Raw genomic sequence first — 25,363 nt, 5'->3', positions numbered from 1 at the left:
TGTAAATGTAGGTCTAGGTAGTAGTCAGTATTGGATATCTGACTAAATATTACTAAGTATATTTTTAGGAACAAGATTTCTAATGGAGAATGATGATAATAACGATGGCCCTTTTTCTGTGTGGCAAATGTTTAACGCGCCAATCTTGATGCTATTTGAGAATAATATAGAACTAGCTGCTGATGGCTTAGATAGACTTTTAACATCTATATTAAAATTATCAGGGTAAGTAGTTATAAGGGTATTTTAAATAAGAATCCGTTATCCTTAAATGTAAATAAAGCAAAGTCTAGTTTACGTCAGCCCAATTATAATACCAGTACTTCAGTCCTATCCAATTGCAAAAAGATGTGAAACAGGGAGATGTTACCTCTCTGTAAGTGTTTACTGCGGTGTTGTTGTTACAGTTTGAGCGGTGGACTATATAATGCGATGACAACATCAATGGCGAGTAAGATCTCAGTAGTGCTCCTTAAAAATCAGATCTTAAGATAAATATATATAAAACAATAATCATTTTATCCATGTGTTGTATCTGCTCTAATTAATATCAGGTCCCCTAGTAAGCAGACTGATAATCTGGTTGAGTTTGTTGGAATCTGCTCAATGCTGGGAGAGCAAAACTGATTGTCATTGATAGGGTGATCTGATGATGAAAATTTGAAAATAAAATCATTATATGAATAGATAGCTTGTGTCAATTGTGTTTATAGTTCCTTCAAATCATTTAAAATAAAATGTTTTGAAAATTTATCCACAGGGATTTTTCAGAAGTGTTAGTACCAAGATCTAGTGCTTCGAAATGTCCAGATTCATACTATTCTGCTTTTAACACATGGCTGCTTGGCAGATTATTTTATGTTTGCTCTGTCAAAGAACTCACAAGGTAAGTCTTATATGTACATTACAATGAAAGTGTAATTTAAGATTAGTAACACTAAACTTATCTTCAAAATAAAATTACTGATTTCAGAATCCACACAATGAGCAAAGATGCACAGTTAAAAATCATTAATATGTTAAGTGTAAATGCTGCATCATTTCATAGAAATCTCCACTCACAATATTTTTTAATATTAATAAAACTTCTTGAATATTATAGAGAATTTCCAGATAATGAGAAAAAAATATTAATACTTGAAAACTTTACACCTGAAATAGTACAAATACCTAACATAGACATTAATTTGAATCCAATTTATGTAACAGTTAAGGATATTGCAACATGTAAATCATTAATAAATTTAATTTTAAAATTGCTTTCTGAAAGCATTCCATTAAGCTTGTTGCAAACTCATGAGAATGATTTGGAAATAAGAACTTTTACATGCTTATTGGATGCCATACAATATTTTAGCATAGATATTAAATATATGTGCTTAAATTTCTTTCTTAGCCTGATAGCAAATATGAACAAAATTTCCATAACAAAATTTTGTTATACTTTTCATGTATGTTACAAAACTTTATTATATTCACTTGAAGCTATTGCTCGAAACATGAATGTGTTTTATGATAAATGTGAAATTGATGATTTACTACTTAACAATTTTAATGTAATGTTATTGGAATATATAAAAATAATTGAATGTGACATTGATATTGAAAAAAAGCAGATTCTAGTGAGACTTTGTTGCATAATATTGAGTAAAACCTCAAATAGAATTTTTAATAAAGAATTGAAGTTACATTGTTTATTATTGAGTAACAAAATAGATGTGCCTAGAGACTTTTTGAATATATCAGATATGGATTTTTGTGAAATTGAACAACTAGCAGAATGCTATAGCAACAAAATCTTAGAACATATACAAATGAGTAAAGAAAACAATGAAATAAGTAATTTACAAGAAAATTGGTACTATAATCGAGTTATATCTGTAATTAATTCAATTAAATCTTGTGAACAATCTAACACAGATATTTATCTCATTACCTATTACTTACAAAGATGTCACAGAGCTTTAGCAATATTAGAAATTGTTGAATGTAAAATTAAAAGGATACATCATGACAACATTAAAGGTCAAGAAATAATATCCATGCTGAATATAAAGGAACTGTGGGCATCTTTAATTCAAATTCAAAGGCAGCATAAGTCACTTTTTGTTAAGAATCAGAACTGTTATGAGTTAATAATGAATATAGTACTCAATACAGTAAACTTAGGTAAAAATTTTACAAGAGATGATAACTCAGTTATTCTGAGTTTACTTCGTTTCTATGAAATACAGTCTCCTGATAAGGATTTTCTATTTAGTGATAGCATAAAGTTAAGGATATTATCATCATTATTGATTGGAAAACTTCATTTGAAACCAAAGACAGATGATTGGAATAATATAATTTCATCATTGTATAATTTCTTACTGAAACGTAAAGATACCTTAAATATAAGAGAGGTAATGATTTTTTTTATCATAAGTATTTCCCTGAATGGGAATAGAATCCATAACTATATAGTCTGCCTTTATAGTCCGATACTGTCCTAGTTCATTTATTTGGCTTAAATATTTCTTTTTATAAAATTTAATAAATAAAATCAAATTATGGAATAATAATTTTCTCTAAAATATTATTTTTAATTGTTTGTTTTATGTTTTTTGTCCAATTGTTATCATGCTTTGTTTATATTCTAAGACCTATCCACTCTTTACAGATTACACAACTATGTCCACTTATAGTATTGAATAAAGTTGTTTCAACCAGCAAAATTATAAGTGATATTTTAATTCCTATATTTAAGAGAAAAGAGGTTTCAGTACAAGAAGAAATTATGATAGCATTAGTGCCTACAGCTTGCATGTCTTTAGGGACTTATAATGTTATTATAAGTAATGAAGAAAACATTGGCCATATTATTTATGCAAATAATAGTATTAATTATTGCCTAGTTTGTGCCAAATGTCATAAGTTGTCCGAACATGTTAGCTCGGAAGCTATTGGTTTGCAAATAAGAAAAGACTTTAAAGTTATACAAAGTGAGAGCAATTCAATAACACCAACAAAAATATCAACATACGATGGTGTAAGAAAACTCTTTGGTAATTTTCTCAATGTGAAACTTTGTGGTGATAATAAAACATTTTGGAAGTTAGTTCAATGTCTGTCTAACCATTATTGTATATTTAATTTTAATGTTTCAACTGAAATGATTAGTGAAAAATATTTTAAAGAAGTGTTAGTGACATTTAAACCTTTCATGGATGATGCTCAGGTATGTATTTTATTGTATTGTTTCAATTTTATACATTATTTCAGCTCAAAGTTTGTTTCTTATTGGTATGTATAGGTGGATATTGTAAATAACTAATAGTATAATATTATTATTTATTTTTTCAAAAATTTTTGTGCATAATAAGAACAGTTTAAGACGGTAATAACTATAAAAAATTATAAAATCTTTGTTAAATTATTTTTAATTTTTTAGTTTGTCATTTGAAGTTTCCTTTTTATTGAAAAATAATATTATTGTAGTATTTAATATTATTATTTTAGGTTATTAAGCACCCAGAGTGGATATCTCATAGAGATATAATATCGGATTTATGTATCAATATACTGGCAATTTTAACAAGAAAATCTTTACAGAATAACGATTACAACTTACAATATCAAACATTAGAGTATATTAAAGACTTGGGTCTGTGTCATAATTCTAAATTGATTTTGCCTATTACAAAACTATTCATTTTTTTCATAATGTATCCGCAATGCTCTTTAGCGCCGAAAGCTATTGTTTATTTGAGAGAAGTAAGTGAGTTCAACGGTTTTACCCCAAACCAAATTTATCACAGATACAAAAAAGACATCTGTAAACTATTTGTGGAATGTAGTCTTTATAATGGGAAGGACTTCATTATTTATCTCATAAAAGTAGTAAAGGCTTTTGGGTTCGTGGGCTACAGAGATTTTATATCCAAAGATATTCATCATTTTCTACCATATCTCTTTCCTTACGCTACGACGGTAAAAGAAGTGCCGTCAATGATTGAAGAGATTGCAGCTCTCGTACAATGCACCATATCGGGTTTACTCGTTGAAAAGTTCCCACATGTATATGTTCACGTGTATTTACACGAATCCGATGATGTAGCTAAGAAATGCTATGATATTATAGAAAAATTGACAAAAACAAGAACGTTGAGTCTCATAAAGAGACATTTTCGTGTAATTTTGACTGAATTTTTATTGCAATTTTGCATAAACCCAGAAAAAGTATTAAATGCATGCCGGCATTTGGCGAGTCATGATCCTGATGTATCTACTTCCCAATTTAACATGAGTATGGGAGCGGCACAAATTGCTGACTTTCTAAATCCAAAATTTTTAGGTGTTTTGGCATATTTTGATAATAAATTGGTGAACGCTAAAGTAGCATTATCGGTTAAACGTAAAGCATTGAAGAGCTTTCCTGATATCATGCAACTAATGGGACCAAAATATATAACGCCACTAAGATTCAAAGTGCTTGCTACTTTGAGATCGGCTTTACCCTTAGCGAAGGAATTCTCGAAGATTTTAGCTGATGCATGGGGAGCTTTTATTTATAATATAGATAGTATCTGCTTAGGACCCTTATTATCAAATTTGGCGGTCTCGCTGCTTCAGCAATTTGGATACGTGCCACAGGAAATAAACAAGATTTTCCATTACTTAGTATTGAACAATGAAAATTTGTTAAGTTCTAATATACCCGATTTATACTTTGTTATCGATTCTGAAATTTCTGAAAGAGTTAAGACTGTGATAAAGAAACATGTAAGAAGAACACAACCTGACGGCTTCCTTGAGAAAATAAAATGGTACTTGCAACAATTAAATCACGATATTCCGGATATAAAAGCTCATGCGTTCTCACACTTGGACAAATTGTTAAAAAGTAACAGATCGGAAATTAACAAGGCTTTATTGGATAGTAAAAATACAGATAGCCCTATTGTGGAACTAATAGATTATTTACTTGTTGGTAAGTTTCTTTTATTGAAATATTAACATAGTAATAGAAAAGTTAAGTGCGAGTAGGACTGGCACACCGAGGCTTCCGTACCAATTTCAGGATTGTAGGTTTAAATGGGAAAAGGAAGTACAACTTACTTAAATTGAAGTTGAATTATGTATGCGGGCAAATGCACTCATTTTGTGTGCATTAAATTACAAAGATAAGTTTGTAAAGCTTTTTTTCCTTTATCTGTGCTAAAAGACGTCGCTTCGTACAAAATATCAAGATTCTGAATTCATGAGGAGCATCCTCTAGTCCTGTAGCTGCCTCTAGAATTCGGCGGAAAGTAGGCAACGAAGTCTGTTAACACTAGGTACCCTCTGCCTAACCTGCAGAGTGCGGAATAGCTGATTTATTTATTTTATTTATATAAAATAATTTCAGGATGTAAGGATCCAAACACCCAAGTATCACTATCGAGCGGCGCCTGCCTCGGTCAGCTCGGCGCCATAGAGGCGGGGCACCTTCCGCGACAGTATGTACAAGACAGTTCGCCGTTTGCCTTCTCAATTAATGACGATTGTTTCGCCGCGACCGCTCTTGTTGAGTTGACCAGGGCGTTTCAATACGAAAAGGATACTATTGTGAGTTTTTGTAGCTTACAATATAATCTTAATCTACGTCGAGTTACAAAATTAATATAACAAAAATGTAGACGGTTTCCAACAAATTTATTTTATTTTATAATTAAGAATTTGGTGTATATTATATTATTTCAGAACATGGACAGCTACGCTTTGACAATTCAAGAAATACTGAAAGTCTACGACATATCTCCGACGGGTACAAAAAAGGACTTATGGGACAGCTTTCCAGAGAATATGCATCAGATTATGTTTCCTTTGTTAAATTCTAGGTACGGTCAATATATTTTTAAATAATAATATAGTTGAGGCCGGTCGTGGCGCAGGGGCACAAAGCGTGACTGAAAACACGACTGGTTTTGGATTCGATCCCCACTCGAGGAAATGAAATATTTAGTTAAATTTATATTTCCATTTCTTCGCTCTGGTGTCTGGTGGTGGAGACAAAGTGTGGTGTTGAGTTCCGCCACTCAACACTCCATGCCTCCACGCATGCATATTTTCCTACTCCTAGTCATAAACCGTAAATAGCTTTTATTAGTCGGCATTATTGTCGGAGTTTCTTCGACGGAAAGTGGGGAACGAAGTTAACACTAAGTTCCCTCTGTCTACCCTGCTGTGTGTACACACCGCGAGGCAAAAAATGAGGTAAAAAAAACATTAAAGAAAAATAATTATCTTTACTTTCAGAAAAAAAATATCTTGACTAAGAAGGTGCTTTGTTTATAATAAAATTTAATCGCCTCATGACTATTATTTTCTTTAATTTCAGATATACTTTGGCATATCCCTCTCAACCAAAAAATGCGCACCCATTATTTGGATCTGTATATGCCACAACATTTCTGGAATGGGCTCATAAGTAAGTATACCTAAGCCCAACGTAATTTGACATGACTGGCCTTTCGCGCTCAATAATAACAACCATATTCCCTCAGCTGGGCCGGCCAGCTTATATCCGTAATCGAGTGCGAGGACATGCGTGCGCTGCTGCGCGCCGTGCAGCCGAGTATGCGCCGCGATGCCCGCACGTTGTTCCTGTTCTTGCCGTACGCGCTGCTGCACGCCGTGGCGGCCGCGTCCCACCCGCCCGATGAGCCCGCGCGGCGCGTGCGCGAGGAGATGCTGGCCGTTATTGGTAACATGATCTTTCATTAGCTATACAGAATAAATTACAAACATATTTGAGGCCGTAGTGGCGAAGGGACGAGTATGCGACTGTAAACGCAACGGTTGTGGGTTCTTTTCACGCTCGGGGGAACGAAATATTTTCATTTCTTTGCTCTGCTAACGAGGCAAGGCGCGGTGTTGAGTGCGACCACTATTTATCATGCTATGCCTCAAGAATTCGTCGGAAAGTGGGGGGCGGAAGAGTCTTAATAGGATACGAAGTATCTTAACGCGAGGTTCCCATGCTCCCACTGCTTACCATGCTATGTGCAGCGTGAAGCTAATTAATAAAATTAATTGTGTTTTAGTATTGTATAAATAACTATATGCACCTACAACAACACAGTTATGTTGATATTATAGACATACCTTTTAATTTATTTATGTGTATAGGTCTATAGATATAGGTAAACTGTATCAGCTTTATGCTAATAATAATGAGCGAAACCGCAACCACTTCCAACATAAGATAAATGGTATCAGCAGCTGTCAACGCCTAGGTTGCACATCCTCTAACAAGCCCAGAGCTATGTTAGTTAAATTTAGTGATCTTGTTTTTAGACGACACTCCTAAAAAATTTTGGAATTACGTTATCCTAGCTGAGGAACATCCGTGACGATTCGACAATGATTAGGTGTTTCCAAGTGCTGGCCCAAGATCGGTTATGTGATGGTCGTTGGCGTTGACGGAACCCTACAAAGCAACTTTAAAATAATTATTATGTAATTTTTTTAAGGATTAGAAAATTTTCAAACAGAAAAGATTGTAGCAGTTGAACGATCAAAGTATAAAATCTTGAGGCACATCACAATGACACCAAATATAAATTCCGTTCAAGCTGAAGAGGGAAATCAGGTACTACATAATTAATTTTTCGAACATATCTTTAATGGTTTTTAATATTTTTAAAGTGTTGTTGCACACTTAAGAAAGGAAAATACTTCATAAGAAAACGTATAAAAATTTTAGGCGCGGGTTTGAATCCTGCCCGGTTTAAAATTTTATATGTTTTCTAAACATAATTTTAATGAACAAATGTAACGCATATTAAATGCCGATGTGGCGTAGCAACACAGCGTCTGACTTTACAGTCAGACGGTTTTGTGTTCGATCCTAACTCAGAAAATAAAATCAGCTTCACGCTGTATCCCGCACACAGCAGGGTAGGCACAGGGAACCTAATGTTAAGACACTCAGTTCCCCACTTTATGCCGAATTCTGGAGGCATTGCGTGTTGAGTGGCATGGCGTGGCACGTTATATTTATAATGCAATCAAGAAAAATCATAATTCTCGTCCAATTATTTTTTGTAGGGTAAATGCAGTAAAACCGTCTACACTTTATTAGATTTTCTCAACAGATGGCTTCTGGAATGGACTCACGTCAAGCCAAAACCATTGGAAAATGGAACTTACAAGTAAATATGTTTGTTCTTTAATTTTTACATTTAATAAAATTTTAACTGATCGCTGTTTGTTCATAGGATATTTCTTTTATTATATTTATATAGTTTGTTCAAATATGAGAAAATCTATCAATGTAATAGAACCCAAAGCAATATTATTTTAAATTTTTGTCTGTTTGTCTGCACATCCTAATCTAAGAAACGGCTCAGGCTTCCCGCTTGTCATCAGTTCATAAATAAAAAAAATGTTTGACAAAATTGCTAGAAAGCAACTGTTTTATTTACTGATGACTGAAACATATTGGATTAGAAAATAAATAATTGTGTAATTTAAGCAGATGAAGCTGTGAGCGAATAAACTTGAAAATTTTTTTTTCAGATCAATAAAAATGTTCGTCGATTCATTTGACAAACTAATAATAGCTCGCGGTAATTTCGCGTGTGGGGAACTAGAACGCGCCTTACAGTACTTAGAGCTATATATGGATGAAAATAAAGACAAAATGCAGGAACATTTGCCGTTGCTAGCGGAAATATACGCTTTGTTGGATGAACCTGATTCAGTGGCTGGTATATTCATTCATTAATTTATCCATTTATTTATATTGGAATTATCAACAGAAGGAACAACATTACACAATAAATTTTGTTTAGTTTCACACTATACACCATATAATCCACCAATCAAGACACTTCCATTCCTCTCTGACCACCGATGTCTTGATGCACCAGGTATTACGTACGTATACGTTACGCTTCGTCTTGTTACCGGAACAAGGAAATGAAAATATTAAATATTTCATTCTCCCTGGTGGGAATACTACGTCGATTGAGATTAAGTATTACACATACCGACGAGTTGTAGCCGCCCTGAAGTTAGCTGATACTGATTATTTATTTCCTGATTGAACAATGTACAAAAATTCAAGAAACCAAACTAAGACAGCCATGGCTTAAAGGCCGAGCTATATATATATTTATCTTTAAGCCTATTATTATAATCCCTCATGAAATATAAATTAATGTGAACCTCAAGTGGTTTGTTACTTGGATAAATTGCTCAAATAGCTCGGGATTCTGTTTTATTATAAACTTTTTTTTAATAATATTATCTTATTTTTTTTATTTTGATTGCAGGCATCCTATCCATCAAAAGGTCAGAGCCGTCACTCAAGGAACTAATTCTAACTCAAGTAGTAACCGGCCGTTTGCAAGATGCTGCATTGTGCTATGAGCGTTTAGCGCAAGAGGGGCCACTTGATAGACATAGTTTACAGGTAAAAATATATTTATTTAGATATTAAGGTGGTCTATATATTTTTTGCTTCTTTTCGTTTTACTTTATGCTCTATCCTGCATTTAGCAGGATAGATAAGATGAACCTAGTGTTATTATAACTCGTTCGCCACTTCCCGCTTGACTTTTGAGACATTTGGTGTTAAGTTTACTGCGGAACTCAATGCCGAGATATGTTCAGAAGAGAACTTGAAAGATAATCATTATTACTTTGAGTGGATATTTAAATAACCATCGCGTTTACTGTTAGACACTGTCCCATTGCTCCACGACGGCCTAATAAGATTAAGGTATTTTTAATATTGAAAAAACAGGATTAACCAAAAATCTACATATTTACAGGGAATGGTGGACTGTTATTTAGGCTTAGATCAACCGTTCACAGCTTACAGACTGCTTAGTGAACCTGGATCTGATGACATGAAGGAGTTAACTGCTGAACCACTATGGAGATTAGGAAGGTTCGATCAGCTTGAAAAACTTACAAGTGATCCTGTGGTAAGCTATATATCATATATTTAGGTCATTTTCTTAAATTTGCGTTGCAGTTGATAATATGCTTCTTCTTTGCCAAACCGGTCGTGGTCGTCCTTTTTATGGTCAGTAGTGCGCCACAAAGTCCGACGCCGTGCTACGCGGTTGTTAAAAAAATATATCAATTTGTGTCTTTCAGCCGCCGTCACGAGAAAATTGGGGTCTTTTAATGGGTCGAATACTACTTGCATATCGCAAACAAGACCATGAAACTTTTAAACTATCCTGTAATGACGCCAAAATTAAGTTACTAATACAAATGGATGGTCAAAATGGAGGAGAGAGCGCGTTGAAAAGTGGTTATCAAAGTGTTCTTGGTCTCCATATTATTACTGAAGCTGTACATGCTGAGGAGCTTCTCAGAAGGTATTTTATTTTTTTAGGAACCTAGTGCGAAGATACTTAGTTCGCATTTACATATTTAAGATCGTACCGCAAACGCCGCGCTTTGCGTCATTACGAGAACCAAGAAATGAAAATATTAAATATTTTATCCCTCCGAGTGGGAACCGAACCCACAACCGTCGCTTTTAAAGTCACACGCTTGTGCTCCTGCGCCACGACGGCTTTCTTTATTATTTATTTGTATTTAAAAATATTCCTTAACATTTAGGATGCAATAACTTAAAACTGTTTAAATAATAATTTATGCACTTAGGGAGAAAAGTAAAGTAAAGAAAAGAATAAAGACATTCTCATCCTAGGATTATTTTCCGCATACGTTTCCCTTGGTGCTTATACGGTTTTTTGTCTATCAAGATGGGACAAAAAATCTATTGAATTTAATTTTCCGGGAGAGACTCTAAGAATCAATTATGTTCCACATTCATATAGCAATCAGTTACAATTTTATTATATGTATAAATTAAGATTTAATTGTTCATATTTTTACAGGTTAAAAGAATTAAATGATAATAACGATGAGGGAACACAAATTATAGACCAATTGTTGAGTGAATGGCGGCTAAGACTATCTGTGGTACAATCTGACGTGCGGACTGTTGAACCATTGTTGAGATTGCGGAGAATTCTCCTGCAACAAGCACAGGTATATATATCTAGGTTATCATATTTTTTCTCTTCATCAAGTAAGTCACTCTTTAAAAAATTGTTTACTAAGTTTCATGATATATATATATATATAATAGATATAAAAATAAATATATATTCATAATTTACATAATTACACATATACATAATTTACTGCATATCTATTGTATAATTTATGAGATTCATAATCATAATTAGCTGTGAGGTACAGGAATGCAAAGAGCTGTGACAAAATCAGTAATTTAAAAATAAAAAAAAAAGACCAATTTTAGAAACTACCTAGAACATTTTGTTTTGTATTTTAATTTGAATGCCCAATAGGCCTACGGGGCACCATGAATGCTGGTAATGATTACCAACATACTCTGCTTAAAAAATATTTTTGAGATTGTAGAATCTCCGTTGGTTATTTAAGAAATGAATTACGTGTTTATTCATAAATTAAATCAGCTTCACGCTGTATCCCGCACACAGCAGGGTAGACAGAGGGAACCTCGTGTTAAGGACACTCTGTTCCCCACTTATAAATGTATATATATATATATATATAAAATGATCTTTTACTAATTTCGTTTTAGGAGTTATTAGAGCCATCTCATCCTATTACTGCTGGTAATTTGAAGATGCGTATAGGTGAATTGTGGCTGCAGAGCGCTAAGCAAGCGAGAAAAGCTGGTATATTCCAACAGGTATAATATTTACTTCTCAACTTATTAAAGGGAGAATAATTGGCATGATTTGGAAGTAAAAATATAATTTATCAAAATTAATTTAATACATAGATAATAGATATCCAGGACTGCCCCCCCTAATTTTTTTTCTGGAGATTACAAATTTTTCACAATTGTAGTTGAGTATTTGAACTATAATGCTTTCTTTTGATGAGTCTATTAATTTGATAAGTCCACTATAATTTAGGCAGAATATAAAAACATATAATATTTCCAGTCCTACATGTACATATTAAACGCCGAAGAGTACAATCCCGAGGAGCTTTTCATAGAAAAATCAAAGATGTACTGGGCGCGGGGACAGCACGAGCACGCCTTCACTACGCTACGTCGCGGGCTGCACGATGCGTACCCCGAAATGGACGCGCTCACGTCGGAACAGAGGTTAGTTTCATATTCGTTTTGTAACATGACATGACGTGACGTGACGTGATGGGACATGGCGTGACATAAGAACTCTCAAATAACACCAAATATACTATAACAGAATTAGCCAAGAACTTAATACAACATAGAGTATGAGTACATAGTTAGACGAATAACAATAAAATGTACTAGATAGCCAATAATTCGTTATTGGCTATCTAGTTCATTTTGACCATTATGGTGCAGTGGGTCTTTGTTTGTGGCAAAAGTTCCACATCTAGAACCTATAGTAATATTGTAAATGATTTATTTAACTTTTATAACCAGAAAAATATGTGCAAAAGCAAAACTATTAATTGCCAAATACAATGATGAAACGACCAAGGTAGATGTGGACGTCAACATAGGATATTACAAGGAATCCGTTGAAGCATTCAAACATTGGGAAAAAAGTTTGGTGAGTTTTAATTTATCTAGTTTCACTCCTGTATCTCGCATATAGCACTAGGCGGAGGAAACCTGGTGTTAAGACACTGCGTTCTCCGCGTTCCGTTTTCTGCGTAAATCCGAAATAACACAATGTGTTCAAATTTGAACGTCGCACTTTGTCCCACAAAGGGAGAACCTGCTACAGCTATACTTTTTACAGTCATTGCAGTGTCTCTAAACAAATTATAATATGTAAAATTATTTGAATTTAAAAATATTAATATGGGTTGATTCAATACTTAAAGTATAAAGCACATTTTTTTAAATAGAGAAAATAAATGGAATGGAATTCAAGAAAACATTATTATTACATTTTAAACTAATTTAAAAAATACAAAACCTCCAAAATAAGTTAATATTCAAACTAAGATTTTTTTTCCTTTAAAATGTACAGTGCGGTCCGAAGTAATCAAAAGTAAGAAAAAACGAAGTCAACGCAATTATGTAGAAATAACTCCAGGGCGGCCACAATTCATTGCTCGTATTGTACATTTACAGGTATGCCTCGGCTCGTACTATGAAAAGGCGAGTAACAACGATTCCACGGCCACTACGAGCACAGTATGGACGAGGCGACTCCACGCCCTCAACTGCTATGGCAAGGCTCTACAGTACGGCCACAAGTATTTGTATCAGAGCATGCCTAGAATGCTGTCGATATGGTGAATATTGTTTTACGCTGTATACTGCACGTAGCTGGGAAGGCAGAAGAAAACTTTGTGTTTTGTGTTCACTCCGTTCCCCCCTTTCCGCCGAATTCTAGAGGCATTGCGTGTTGAGTGGCCTTAACTTAACGCCGGTCTTTGCCTCGACACCAGCGCGAAGAAAGCGCGAAAAGGGTAGTACAGAGTGAAGCTGATTTAATTAAATTTTATTGTTAATTTAATATGTTGTTTATAATTTTATTCCAGGTTAGACGTAGAAGTGACGTCATCAGACACTAATATACATTCAGTGTTAGCAAAAATGACGGACATCATCAAAACTTACTCTGAGAAACTTCCTATTTACTTGTACTTGACAGCTTTCTCCCAGATTGTATCCAGAATATGTCATCCTGTTAGAGAGGTGAGGATTTGTATGAGAATTACATATTTTATCATTATTATTTCGCTACACTACTAGCGACATAGGTCAAAAGTGTGTTACGTTGTAATGCTAATCTTAGACTGCTAAACCTACAGCTCTGAATTTTTGCACACACATTTTGGACGATACGATGATCCCAGCGAAGTAGTTTGGTGATAATTGTTATTGTAGTTTTTGAGTAAATGGTCAAAATGTACTTCATAGAGTTAAGTTGTGGAACGTGTTCAAATTCACGCACACAGATTGAACGTTGACTAATCTAACCCAGCGCGTGCGGACAAAATAGAAAATTTCGCAAAATTTTGCAACATAGCTTCGGTCAGGCCCACCCGCCGTGCACAGCATGTGGCGGATCCTAGTATAAAATATTAGCATAAATTGTAACCTATGTGGTAATGTGTTCAGTAGTTTTTAAGTGAAATTGAAACAAACATCCATCTTCACATTTTCACATTTATAATATTTTATTAAGTAGGACAGTTGTGTTGTGAGGCGGTCGTCGTGGGTGAGTGCTACGTCTGACTGGAAAATACGATGGTTGCGGTGGTATCAGATGAAAGGACTCTGACTAAGCTAAGCCTTAATTTCAGAAAAAGCTCGACACCTCCAATTTTTGTAGGGAACCTTCGGTGGGCGAGCTGAACTCGCGCTTGTCCGGTTTTTTTTCGTTCGAGGCACAGAACTCTAATACTAATACCGCACAAGTGTCCGCGCGTAACTACAATAATTCATAAAGTTCTAGCCGGTTTACTAACTTAAACATTCCAGGTATACCAACAACTAAAAGCAATAATAGTGAAGCTAATCATCGCATATCCGCAACACACGCTGTGGATGATGATATGCGTCATCAAGTCCGGGTACCCGCAGCGCATAAAGCGCTGCAGCGATGTATTCTCCGAGCCCTGTCTAAAGCAAGCGCACATGATCAAGCTGTTGAACGACTTTCAGCAGCTTGCGGAGAAGTTGATCGAGCTGTGTAATAAACCTATTGCTACTACTGGACCTGTGAGTTTAATTTGTGTTTTTTTAATGTAAAATTGCAAATGTATATTTAGCTACCTTTGAGATATTTAAGTTTGTCAAGACAATATTGTATATAGATAACTGCTTATTTTATGTTGATATATTAGGTTCAACTCCTTGAAGGAATTTATAAATTTTAATAATATTTTGGTTTTACAACTTTGGTTTGACAAAGTAGCCTTTGTATCCTCGAGTCATTAGTTATTATTACATCATTCATCATCACTTATTAATTTGTAACCATTGCCGATCAGACAACGACAGTATCATCACTAGTGCGGTCTCTTCCACGCCTGCTGTCTTCTGAAGGATTCAGCCGTGTGATGATGCCGTTCCAGCAGTTCTGTAAGGTTGTGGTCCCCCGGCACTGTGAACCAACACCGACGGCGACTACCCCCGAGGTGTACATAGCGGGTATAGAGGACACTGTGACTATTCTGCCCTCGTTACAGAAACCAAGGAAGGTTACGCTTAGAGGTCAGTTTGTAAAATTGTATACTTTTATTTAGTTTTACGCATGCTCGCATATAGCAGGATAAGCAGAAGAAACCTTATGTTTAGACACTCTTACAGTTCTCATATTTTAAGCAAAGTTTGCCAAAATACAATAGTGTATTATATATATATATACATAACATTTAAAGATTTGATTCTTGATTTTAGCATTTTTATTATTATGATTTTTTCCTTCATGAATTTGTGCATTACAAAAGTTCAAAAAGGCTAATTTCAAGGCGGTCTCGACTCTTCGAGGGCACTGTATATAAAACTAATTAATTTCAACCGTTATTTATGGCTACTCAGCTAGGGATAAAACGTGAAAGTAAAAATTAAAATAAAAACACATGTAAAACTATTTTTAGGATCGGACGGCAAACCCTACATAATAATGTTGAAACCACGAGACGACCTTCGAAAAGATTTCCGTCTAATGGAGTTCAATACAGTTGTTAATAGATTTCTGCAAGATGCACCTGAGACTAGAAGGAGAAGGCTTCATATAAGAACATATAGTGTGTTGCCGTTGAATGAAGAATGCGGTATTATAGAATGGGTACCGAATTTAGTTGGGCTGAGACCGGTGCTATTGCATATTTACAAACAAAAAGGTATTTTTTTATTACTTATTTCAATAACATTTGTAGATTTATGTATTATAGAAATATTTAACTATTGAATAAATGAAAATATTGATGGTTTGCGTCCCCGAAACGAACTTATCCCTCATAGAATTACCCGCAAATCTCTAATTATTAAATATGGCAAGACATGAAAACTTACAATACACAGAAAAAAATGCCAAAAATGGATGCAATGGCATTATAGTAAAAATCATTACCAACTACTATTTCTATTTTATTTTATTATCAAATTTGGCAAGTTTTATAAGTCGTTTTCCTGTTGACCTACAATCATACAATCATTACGAAACCCTGCATGGACGAATCTAAGAATCTCAGATCAGAAGTTTTCTTTGTTGTTGTTTATGAACAAAAATCTTAAAATACTAACAATTATTAATATTAAATAATCAGGGCTCCTTACAAGCAACCGAGAGCTGAAAGAGCTGATGTGTTTGAAAAAAGATCCATATGAAAAGAAACGACGTATTTTCGAAGAACAATTGTTACCTCGACACCCGCCGGTCTTCCAGGAATGGTTTCGGAGGGTCTTTTCTGATCCCTACGGATGGTAAGATTCTAAATTTTTTGACGTGATAACGCTTATAAATCCCTAAAAGGCGGCTGCACAAAGAAAAGCATGACTTGTTGTCACGTTCCGCCTCTGGCGAGCGTGCAAGCGAGAACGCTAAACAAACGATAGAGAGGCACGATCGGCCTCAACGTCCGGCTTGTGACGCATCTCTACATTACTTGTAATTAATCTGCATTAAATTACCGACTGAAAAAACTGCACTAAACTTAAGTAAAAGAAATATTTTTAATTTAGTTTTTTATTTACCTCGTATTTTTAATTCCATCAATACTTTTCGGATTTTGTACTATAATTAGTTATTTTTGTTCAAAGGTATCAGGCTCGATCAGCTTACATTAAAACTACTGCTGTAATGTCGATGGTTGGATATATTTTGGGTGAGATATTTTCTTCTTTATTGTTATATCACACACATTTATTGAACATAATATGCATCTATACCTATTTAATAAAATAAAATATTAAATATAAATACACATATTATATATATTCAAACTTAATTTACCTAACATTACTTAGCTAACTTAAATTAACATTAGTAAAAATAAATAAAAATTATTAATAAAATAATACTTATCGATAGCTGCAACTGTGCCATAGGGACAAGTTGTATTACCTGCCGGAACTGGTCCCACGGCACTTTTAGAGTATTTTGAAAAGATATTTTTCCTATCATTTATAAAAACTGAGATACTGAAACACAAACATATTTGCCTAGGTCTAGGCGATAGGCATGGTGAGAACATATCCTTCGACTCCACCAATGGGGACACGGTGCATGTGGACTTCAATTGTCTCTTCAACAAAGGCGAATCCTTTGAATGGCCTGAACGAGTTCCTTTCCGCCTCACACATAACATGGAGGCCGCTATGGGACCGTTAAAACACGAGGGCATGTACAGGTAGGTTCTACTTGCTATAAGTAATGTATTTTAAAATTCACGCTTTAATTCCTGCATATAGTAGTGTTTTCAGCTAACCTAGCGTTAAGAAACTTCCTGCCACACGTGAAATGAATGAAAATATTAAATATAATTCATTCTCCGGAGTGGGGTCGTCCCCATAACTGCAACTGTGTTTACAGTCCTACACTGTGTCATACATTATTTGTTGTGTCATTTAATTGTGGTTTTCTTCTTTTTACGGTTCCGTACCTAAGAAATTCGAGACCTCCAATTTTTGTACGGAACCCTCAGTAGGCGAGCCCGACTCGCACTTATCCGGTTTTTTATAATTTCTATGACGTTCCTCCAGGAAGAGCTGCTCGGCGGTGATGCGAGTGCTACGCGCGCAGACGGAGGCGCTGATGTCGGTGGTGGGCCCCTTCGTGTACGACCCGCTCGTGTCGTGGGACGCGGCCGAGCGCGGCGAGCGCACCAACCCGCACGCGCTGCAACACCTCGCGCACATCCGCCACAGGCTTCACGGCATGGTACACGCGCACACACACACACACATGCACACTGCTTTATAGCAACAAACAGTAGGCAAAAGAAATCTAATATTAAGATAATTTGTACCCCATGCGCCACTCAGTTTTTGAGTGGCAGAGCGCACCACTGCGTTTTATCTTTTTAATTCCTCCTTGTGAAAGATTATAGTAAGACGCTGACGGTCTCTCCTGTTTTATTACATGTACGATATTTTTACAGGTAAAAACTAAGAACAAACAACTATCATTATCATTGTCACCGGAAGGGCAAGTGGAACACTTAATCGTAGAAGCGACAAGTATTCATAATTTGTGTCAAATGTACATTGGATGGGGACCATTTTTGTAATAAATACGTAATAATTTTTGTAATAAATAGATGTCGTTATAATGATTTTATATATAAGATAAAAAATAAAATTTGTTTTTTTTTATTTGTTCTTTTGAAATTTACGTGTCATTTGAACGTTGTTTAATAATTGAAGAAGATATTAACCGACCTTGCAACAATGATGCATTGCATGAGATGATCAGACTGATAAACCTAGCCAGCGGTAACTAAAATGTAAAAAATCAACGCCCTAAAAAGGTATATATTTTTATCTTTTAATATAATTAATATATTTTTTTCTTTTAATTTTTAACTATCAACTCATTAAAATAACACACAATTTATATGACATTAAAAGTTGTCGCGCGATTTACTTGTGTAAATAAACTAGTACTAATTTTAATTATGTAAAATTGCTAAGATTAAACTTTTTAAAGTTTCAACTTAATTAAATATTTATAAACGCGAATCGTTGAATTCGTCAATCGATGTCAAGTATTACCTGTACACCTTAGTTTATTTTATTTACAGTGTCAATAAATCAACGAGTTCTGCGAAAAGTAAACAGTGGTGACGTTTCAGACAAGGTCGCGTTTTTTATCCTATGTTAGTTGTTTAACTTTTTTATATAGGTAGGTATATTTTTGGAGAATTGACTTAACATTTGATCGTTTACCTAGGTTTTTCAAACCAATGTTTTATAATCGAATTTCAAATGTACAAGGTAAAATTAGTAAGATTTTTCCTATTTTGCTTAGCAAAAAAAGAACATAATAAATATATATTTATCTTAACGTCACGAAAGTGGCATACCTCTTTCGTTTTATCAACTGCAATCAACTTTACCGTACACATTTCTTCCGTCATGCTTTGCTTTTTTTAATTTCAGGGAAATTTAAGAAAATAATAATAAAAATATAACAAATATTATGTTTTCAGTTATAAAACAAAAATGTTTAAACGTTGAATTCTAAAAAGTTTTAAAGTTTTTTATTGAAATACTTTAACTGACAGGTTATACGTGCGTTAGAACTCTTTCAACATAAATTGTAAAGTATAGAATGCGTTAAAGAATGAAAATATTTTTTAACTAGAAAGTACTAACCAACAATTGTTTTTAAGTAAATCAATCAATTAATAAATCAGTTTCACGCTGTATCCCGCACACACCTGAACTCGCAGAGGGAACCTAGTGTTAAGACACTTTCCCCACTTTCTGCCGCTTTCTGGAGGCATTGCGTGTTAAGTGGCAAAACTACGCGCTTTGCCTCGACACTAGAGCGAAGAAATGGAAATAAAAACGTAAATAAATATTTCACTTCCTCCTTTTTTTATATATTTTTTTCAAAAAGTATAAAATTTGTGGAAGACAAAAAAACAACAATAGTCACGAATCTGATTAATTATAGTGCATTGAATTATATTGATTGCCGTTAAATCAGTTAAATGACTTCCCGTTATATATTTTATTTAGAACATACCTAATAAATATTATTTTTAATAACACCTGAGGCTGCTTGTACTGTCTTATTCATTTAATGTAATTTATTCATCATATCCTTAAACGTAAATAAATATTTCACTTCCTCGAGTGGGGATCGAACCCACTACCGTCGCGTTTGCAGTCACTCTTGTGCCGCTGCGCTACGACGGCCTCATTTCGGATCGGATTTATATATTTACTACTGTCTTTATATGTATACTAGCGGACGCGCGCAGCTTCGCCTTCTTATTTGTATCCTTTGGGGTGAATAAACCATGAAACCCATGTTCAATGAAATATATTTCAGTCTAAATTTCAAATTTTATAAAAATCGGTAGCCGTTTAAAGATTTTTCCATACCATTCAACCCTTTATTTGCACCCTTAGTGTATTCTAAAAAACCACGAAACACGTATTCAATGAAATTACTTAAGTCTGAATTTAAAATTTTATAAAAATCGGTGGCGATTTAAAAAAAATACTATACAAACTTTCAACCCCTATTTCACCCCTTTAGGGTTAAAATTTTTAGTGGATGTCCAGATTACGAAAGTAAACATCTGTCCAACTTTCACGTTTCTACGCACAGCGGTTACGGCTGCGCGTGCGTCTTACCTCAGTCAGTGAGGACAAGTCCTTTTATATATATAGATAATTTGTATAAAGGCTTTCGACCTCAAGCCATCTGCCATTATACGCTATCATTATGTTATGTGAAACTTCCCATAAGTGAAACGTAAACAGACTTGACGTTTTACAATGTGTGAAATCGGTGTCATTCCAAAATACGTCTTACAACAGAGGATTTCTTAACTTTTGTTCTCGTTATATAAGAGTTAAAATCATGTTAAAGTACGAACTTTAAAATAAAAATGCAATAAATACCTGAGAAACATACTATAGCTATAAATCTCAGACGTGAATAAATGAGATACATTTTTGTAACTATCCATCCACCTTTTGCACACAGTTCAGGAAAAAAAACAGAATAAAATACATTTGTGGTTAAATCTTAAAAAATAACAACCTTAAAATGGGGTAAAATTTTGGTATTAAAGCCGCTAGTTCAAGTTAGATATCAGATGAAAGGGCTATCTGGCTAAGTTAAGTCTGAACTTCAGAAAAAGCTCGAGACCTCCATTTTTTGTAAGGAACCATCAGTGGGCGAGCCCAACTCGCGGTTGCCCGGTTTTTTTTAATGTAAATGCTAAGGCAAAGTTATTTTTAGAGATCTGCTATCACTATATAAAGTGCAAAAAATATTAAAAATGAATAAAAATTTTAATGATTTATAATAATTTCAATTGCACCAATATACTTACTAATAAATAATCATACCTAAAAATATTTAGACACAGTAAACAATAAACAAATAGTTTGTTTTGAAATAATTACATTATATTGAAATTTCTATTGTGTTTGGAAAGTGTTTATTATGGTTAATATTTATTTATCTTTGTAGACATTACAATCTTGTAAGAGGAACACAATGAGACGCTATATAAAAATACTTCTTATCCTACAATAAATATGACGTTGCGAAATATTAATATTACTTTGACTGGCTAAATATTAATATTATTTAGCAACTAGCGGCCCGCCCGCGGCTTCGCCCGGTTGAATTATGATGAATCTCTGATAAAAAAATATTACATATATAATAAAAAAGTAAATAATGTATTTACTAGGCTTTAATTTAAATAAACGTCTACATGAAACATATTGGAATAAATTATAACGTAATTTCACATTTTGGCTTGTAGCAGCCCAGAAGACTCCCTGTAACGTAGGCGTGAGAATAAATTGTTGGCCTTATGAAAGTTAAATATTGAGGATTTACAATACAAATAAATCCAAAAAGTGAAAACCCTCAATATAAATGACCTTGACAGACAGACAGACGGTCAAAAAAATGATCATATAAAGGTTCCGTTTTTACTTTTTTGAGGCACGGAACCCTAAAAAACGCTTTAACTGTTAGAAGGAGGTTAGAGGAAAGGAGGTCAGGGTGTGACTCATCGTCACCTGCACGATTTATCCTGCGTATAGCAGAGTAGGCAGAGCAAACCTTATGTTAAGACACTATAACTGGAATTCTTAGGTATCTATAGGTGGGTCTGCAATAACCCTACATTTAGGTTGAAATAATATTAAGTATGAATAATCTTTAATCTTTGTTTTTTAGAAGATTATTATGCTTATATCATAAATTTAAACATAATTTCTGTTTTCAGACCAGTCGTGGTGCAGGGGCACAAAGTGTGACTTTAAAAGCGACTGGTTGTGGATTCAATCCCCACTGGAGGAAATAAAATATTTATTTAAATCTATATTTCTATTTCTTCGCTCTGGTGTCGAGGCAAAGCGCGGCCTAGCTCCAGTCACTCCACTCAGCAGCCTCCGGAATTCGACGGAGAGTGGGGACCACAGTGTCTTAACATTAGATTTCTTCTGCCTACCCTGCTGCGGGCGGGATACAGTGCAAAGCTGTTTATGTTATATGTTTATATATACGCACGTTATGTTTATGTATACGGCACACTCAAAACGCCTTAAATTAAGAACTGAACTGAAGTGATTGTAGTAAGACACTGGCTGAGAACAGACTCAAATACATTATCTAAAAAGAAAAAAATATATTAATTTAAAAACTTAATAGAGGTGTCAATTTAAATTCTACTATTTTCCGGCGACAATAGCTTATTGGCGTACCATGTCATGTACCTACATGTAGGGTTGTCAGACCCTGGCTTATCGTTTTCGGGACATTTCTGGGGTCAATTTGGATCCTAGTAAACTACCTAGACGTGTCATTTAATGTATTTTTGTGAAAAACTTTTTGATTCCGCTAACTGCCCTACATAAATGCAATTCCAATTTTTTAAGTATTTTTTTAAAACTAAATAATATTAAATTTTGATTGACTAAAACTATTATTTATGAATTCCGGCATGAACACAGCATAGTGAAATTACAGGACAACACACAAAATTCCGAGACAATCCTCCGGGATTGTCTCGGAATTTAGTCGACCGTCTGGCAACCCTATGTAAATGTCTTGTCATTTTTATATACATTAAAGGTAGAAACGTATATTTTACGTGACAATACCTAACCTTCTCAATAGAAAGGAAAATGTGCGATATTATCGCTATCGGTCACTATGCTGTTATATCAAAATGTTATTCATTTGACCTCACCTTGGCAAAGTTGATACGTGATGACTAATTGTGATTAATGCCAGCTTCACGCTGTATCCCGCACACAGGAGGGTAAGCAGAGAGAATAGAGTGTTAACACTCTGTTCCCCACTCTCCGTCTAATTCTGGAGGCTTAGGGTTGAGTGGCAGAACTCAACGCCGCAATTAATTCTAATTAACGAGAGCTCAAAAGTGATGCGGAGGAATATTTATTCCTGATTAACAACGGTTCAGAACCCATTATACCTATTTATATTATTAATAGAGATGATGCATTGTGCCATCAAAGATTTTGATCTCTTATTTCAAAAGCAATGTTTCACTGAAAATGCATTTGAATTAATAATAGTCGCGTAAGTATGTAGATTTAGGTACATATTACACATATATCTTTAAAGGTATGCCTTTTAATTATATATCTTTAAATTTAGTGTATGTTGTATGGGTTCACCTAGTCGAGTTCATTGTTTGGCCGAGACGTCCGAAATGTGCTCTGACAGTATATCATAGCAGTATTTGGGATACTTCACAAATGCAATTCAAATAGTATATTTATATTTTTTAAGTGAAGATTTTTTCATTTTATTTATTTTATTTACGTTATGCTTGGCCGCATAAAGCGAAACCAAGGTCTTGGCCAATCTCTTGCGTCAGTGTCAATAGTTAGCACCTTGTTATATAATAATGCTTTTTAAGTATATTTATACAGATACAATTATGTAAATGTATTTTATGCTTTTCACATGTAATTTGCTAAGTTCATATAATTGGCGTAAATAAATAAAATAATTTTTATATCATAATTATGTAGCCATACAAAACGATCGGTGGGACTACCTCCTGCCAGATGGGCCGACGACATAAAGAGGTTGGCGGGAAGCGGATGGGTCCGAAGAGATGAGGATCGAGTGTGGTGGTGAGAATTGGGGAAGGCCTATGTCCAGCAGTGGATGAAAAATGGCTGTTGATGATGATGATGATGTAGAAATATTTTATAGAGCATAGATACATGTAAAATTAATATGTTGTACCTAAAGCTGTTTTTATATCGTAACGTTTTTTATATTCAACTGTAGATATAATCTATACTAATATAATAAAGTCTATCTAAATATATATTATACTAATATAATAAAGCGGAGGAATTTGTTTGTTTATTTGTTTGTTTGACGCTAAGATCTCTGGATCTACTGGTCCGATTTACTTTGTTTTGTATGAAAGCTGCATTCTTCAGAAGTGCTATAGGCTATAGGCTACATTACGGTGTAAGTCTTAGTTAAAAATAACGAAATAACAATAATAAGCAACGCCATCGAATTGATTTAAAAAAAAATACAGTCGAATTGATAACCTCCTTCTTTTAGAAGTCGGTTAAAAATAGCTTTAAGCGCGTGCGCCGCACATATAGTTAATTATACATATACCAGTACGTTGTATAATGAACATATTTGATAAATTAATAACTTATATGCCTATGCCTTGAACAGTATACGTTTAGCGATGATTCACTTACATGGGATATACTCGTACTTTTATAAACTATACGAATATTTATTAAATATGATTATGAAATTATTTTCACTGTTATGAAATCTTTTAAGAATCTGAATTTCAAATTTTATAAAAATCCATACAATCTTTCAACCCCTATTTCATCCCTAAAGTAAGTATGGCACGGAGTGTCTTAACACTAGGTTCCCTTTGCCTACCTTGCTCTGTGCCGGATAAAGCGTGAATCTGCTTTTTTTTATTTCATTTTTTAAATTCTATTTTTCAATTCCAAAAGTGTCCTATATTTCTATCTATATAGATACATGATTGATTGATTTCTTGATATATAGATACATGTAAGTGTACTTTAAGTTTAGGTACATACAAACTTTGACAAAGACAGATAGTACATATTAATAACTATTATATTATAATTAAAATACTACTTTACATTTCATTTGTTCGTTGCTTTTAAATATTATTGAAGATACCATTATAATTATAAGGCATTGTATTCTTATGTGAAATAAATAATCATTGGAGTTCTGACATAATAATTAATAATTGTTGATAATATAATTTAGTGTAGGGATTCCCCCTTTACTAAGGCTTATTTACGTTACTGTTTAGTTACGTGTAAATGGCTAGGCTAAATAACGTTTTTGTATAAATTTTAAATTAAAACAACTTCACAGTTGGAGACGCTAGAGTCTGATGTACGGAAGGTTTTTTCCTTAAGGAAAAAAAAATACTTGAGAGGTTTTAAGACTGACGTCTACATAGTTTTAATAATTAATTCACTCAATCACTAATATCAAATATTTCTATGATGAGATAAAAATATATTTTTTTATAATTAAAATGAGAAATAATTGAAAAATTACATTTAATACACACCCTGTTTTAATGAAATAAAGAATAATATATACGTTCAAATAATTCTAATAAGCATGCTTAGCGATAGTTT

At 33.9% G+C, this 25,363-nt stretch overlaps 1 protein-coding gene across 1 annotated transcript; it reads left to right on the top strand.

The window, feature by feature from the left end:
* On the top strand, window positions 1-18,325 carry LOC146531487 (serine/threonine-protein kinase ATR-like). The gene is made up of 29 exons (XM_085198113.1): window positions 1-225; window positions 761-886; window positions 974-2,402; window positions 2,660-3,217; window positions 3,499-4,969; window positions 5,387-5,586; window positions 5,722-5,858; window positions 6,359-6,448; window positions 6,525-6,724; window positions 7,494-7,612; window positions 8,071-8,174; window positions 8,542-8,732; window positions 9,300-9,439; window positions 9,801-9,956; window positions 10,132-10,358; window positions 10,887-11,040; window positions 11,621-11,731; window positions 11,991-12,157; window positions 12,467-12,596; window positions 13,127-13,290; window positions 13,540-13,696; window positions 14,486-14,725; window positions 14,998-15,220; window positions 15,607-15,852; window positions 16,279-16,435; window positions 16,772-16,836; window positions 17,178-17,361; window positions 17,714-17,891; window positions 18,112-18,325. The coding sequence occupies exons 1-29, from the start codon at window positions 83-85 to the stop codon at window positions 18,238-18,240; spliced, it is 7,596 nt and encodes a 2,531-aa protein (XP_085054239.1). The 5' UTR covers window positions 1-82; the 3' UTR covers window positions 18,241-18,325.
* The last annotated feature ends 7,038 nt before the right edge of the window (window positions 18,326-25,363 follow it).

This window comes from Heliconius melpomene, chromosome 15 (genome assembly GCF_056956725.1).
Source record: "Heliconius melpomene rosina isolate 202511_hmr_F chromosome 15, ASM5695672v1, whole genome shotgun sequence".
Taxonomy (NCBI): Eukaryota; Metazoa; Arthropoda; class Insecta; order Lepidoptera; family Nymphalidae; genus Heliconius; species Heliconius melpomene.
This window is presented reverse-complemented; position numbering and strand designations above follow the sequence as displayed.

Bases quoted from the DNA above. Each gene is read 5' to 3' on its own strand.
- LOC146531487 (XM_085198113.1), top strand. From the start codon at position 83: ATGGAGAATGATGATAATAACGATGGCCCTTTTTCTGTGTGGCAAATG. The intron at 5,587-5,721 runs GTGAGTTTTTGT...ATATTATTTCAG, and splicing joins AATACGAAAAGGATACTATT to AACATGGACAGCTACGCTTT. The intron at 6,725-7,493 runs GTAACATGATCT...AATTTTTTTAAG, and splicing joins GGAGATGCTGGCCGTTATTG to GATTAGAAAATTTTCAAACA.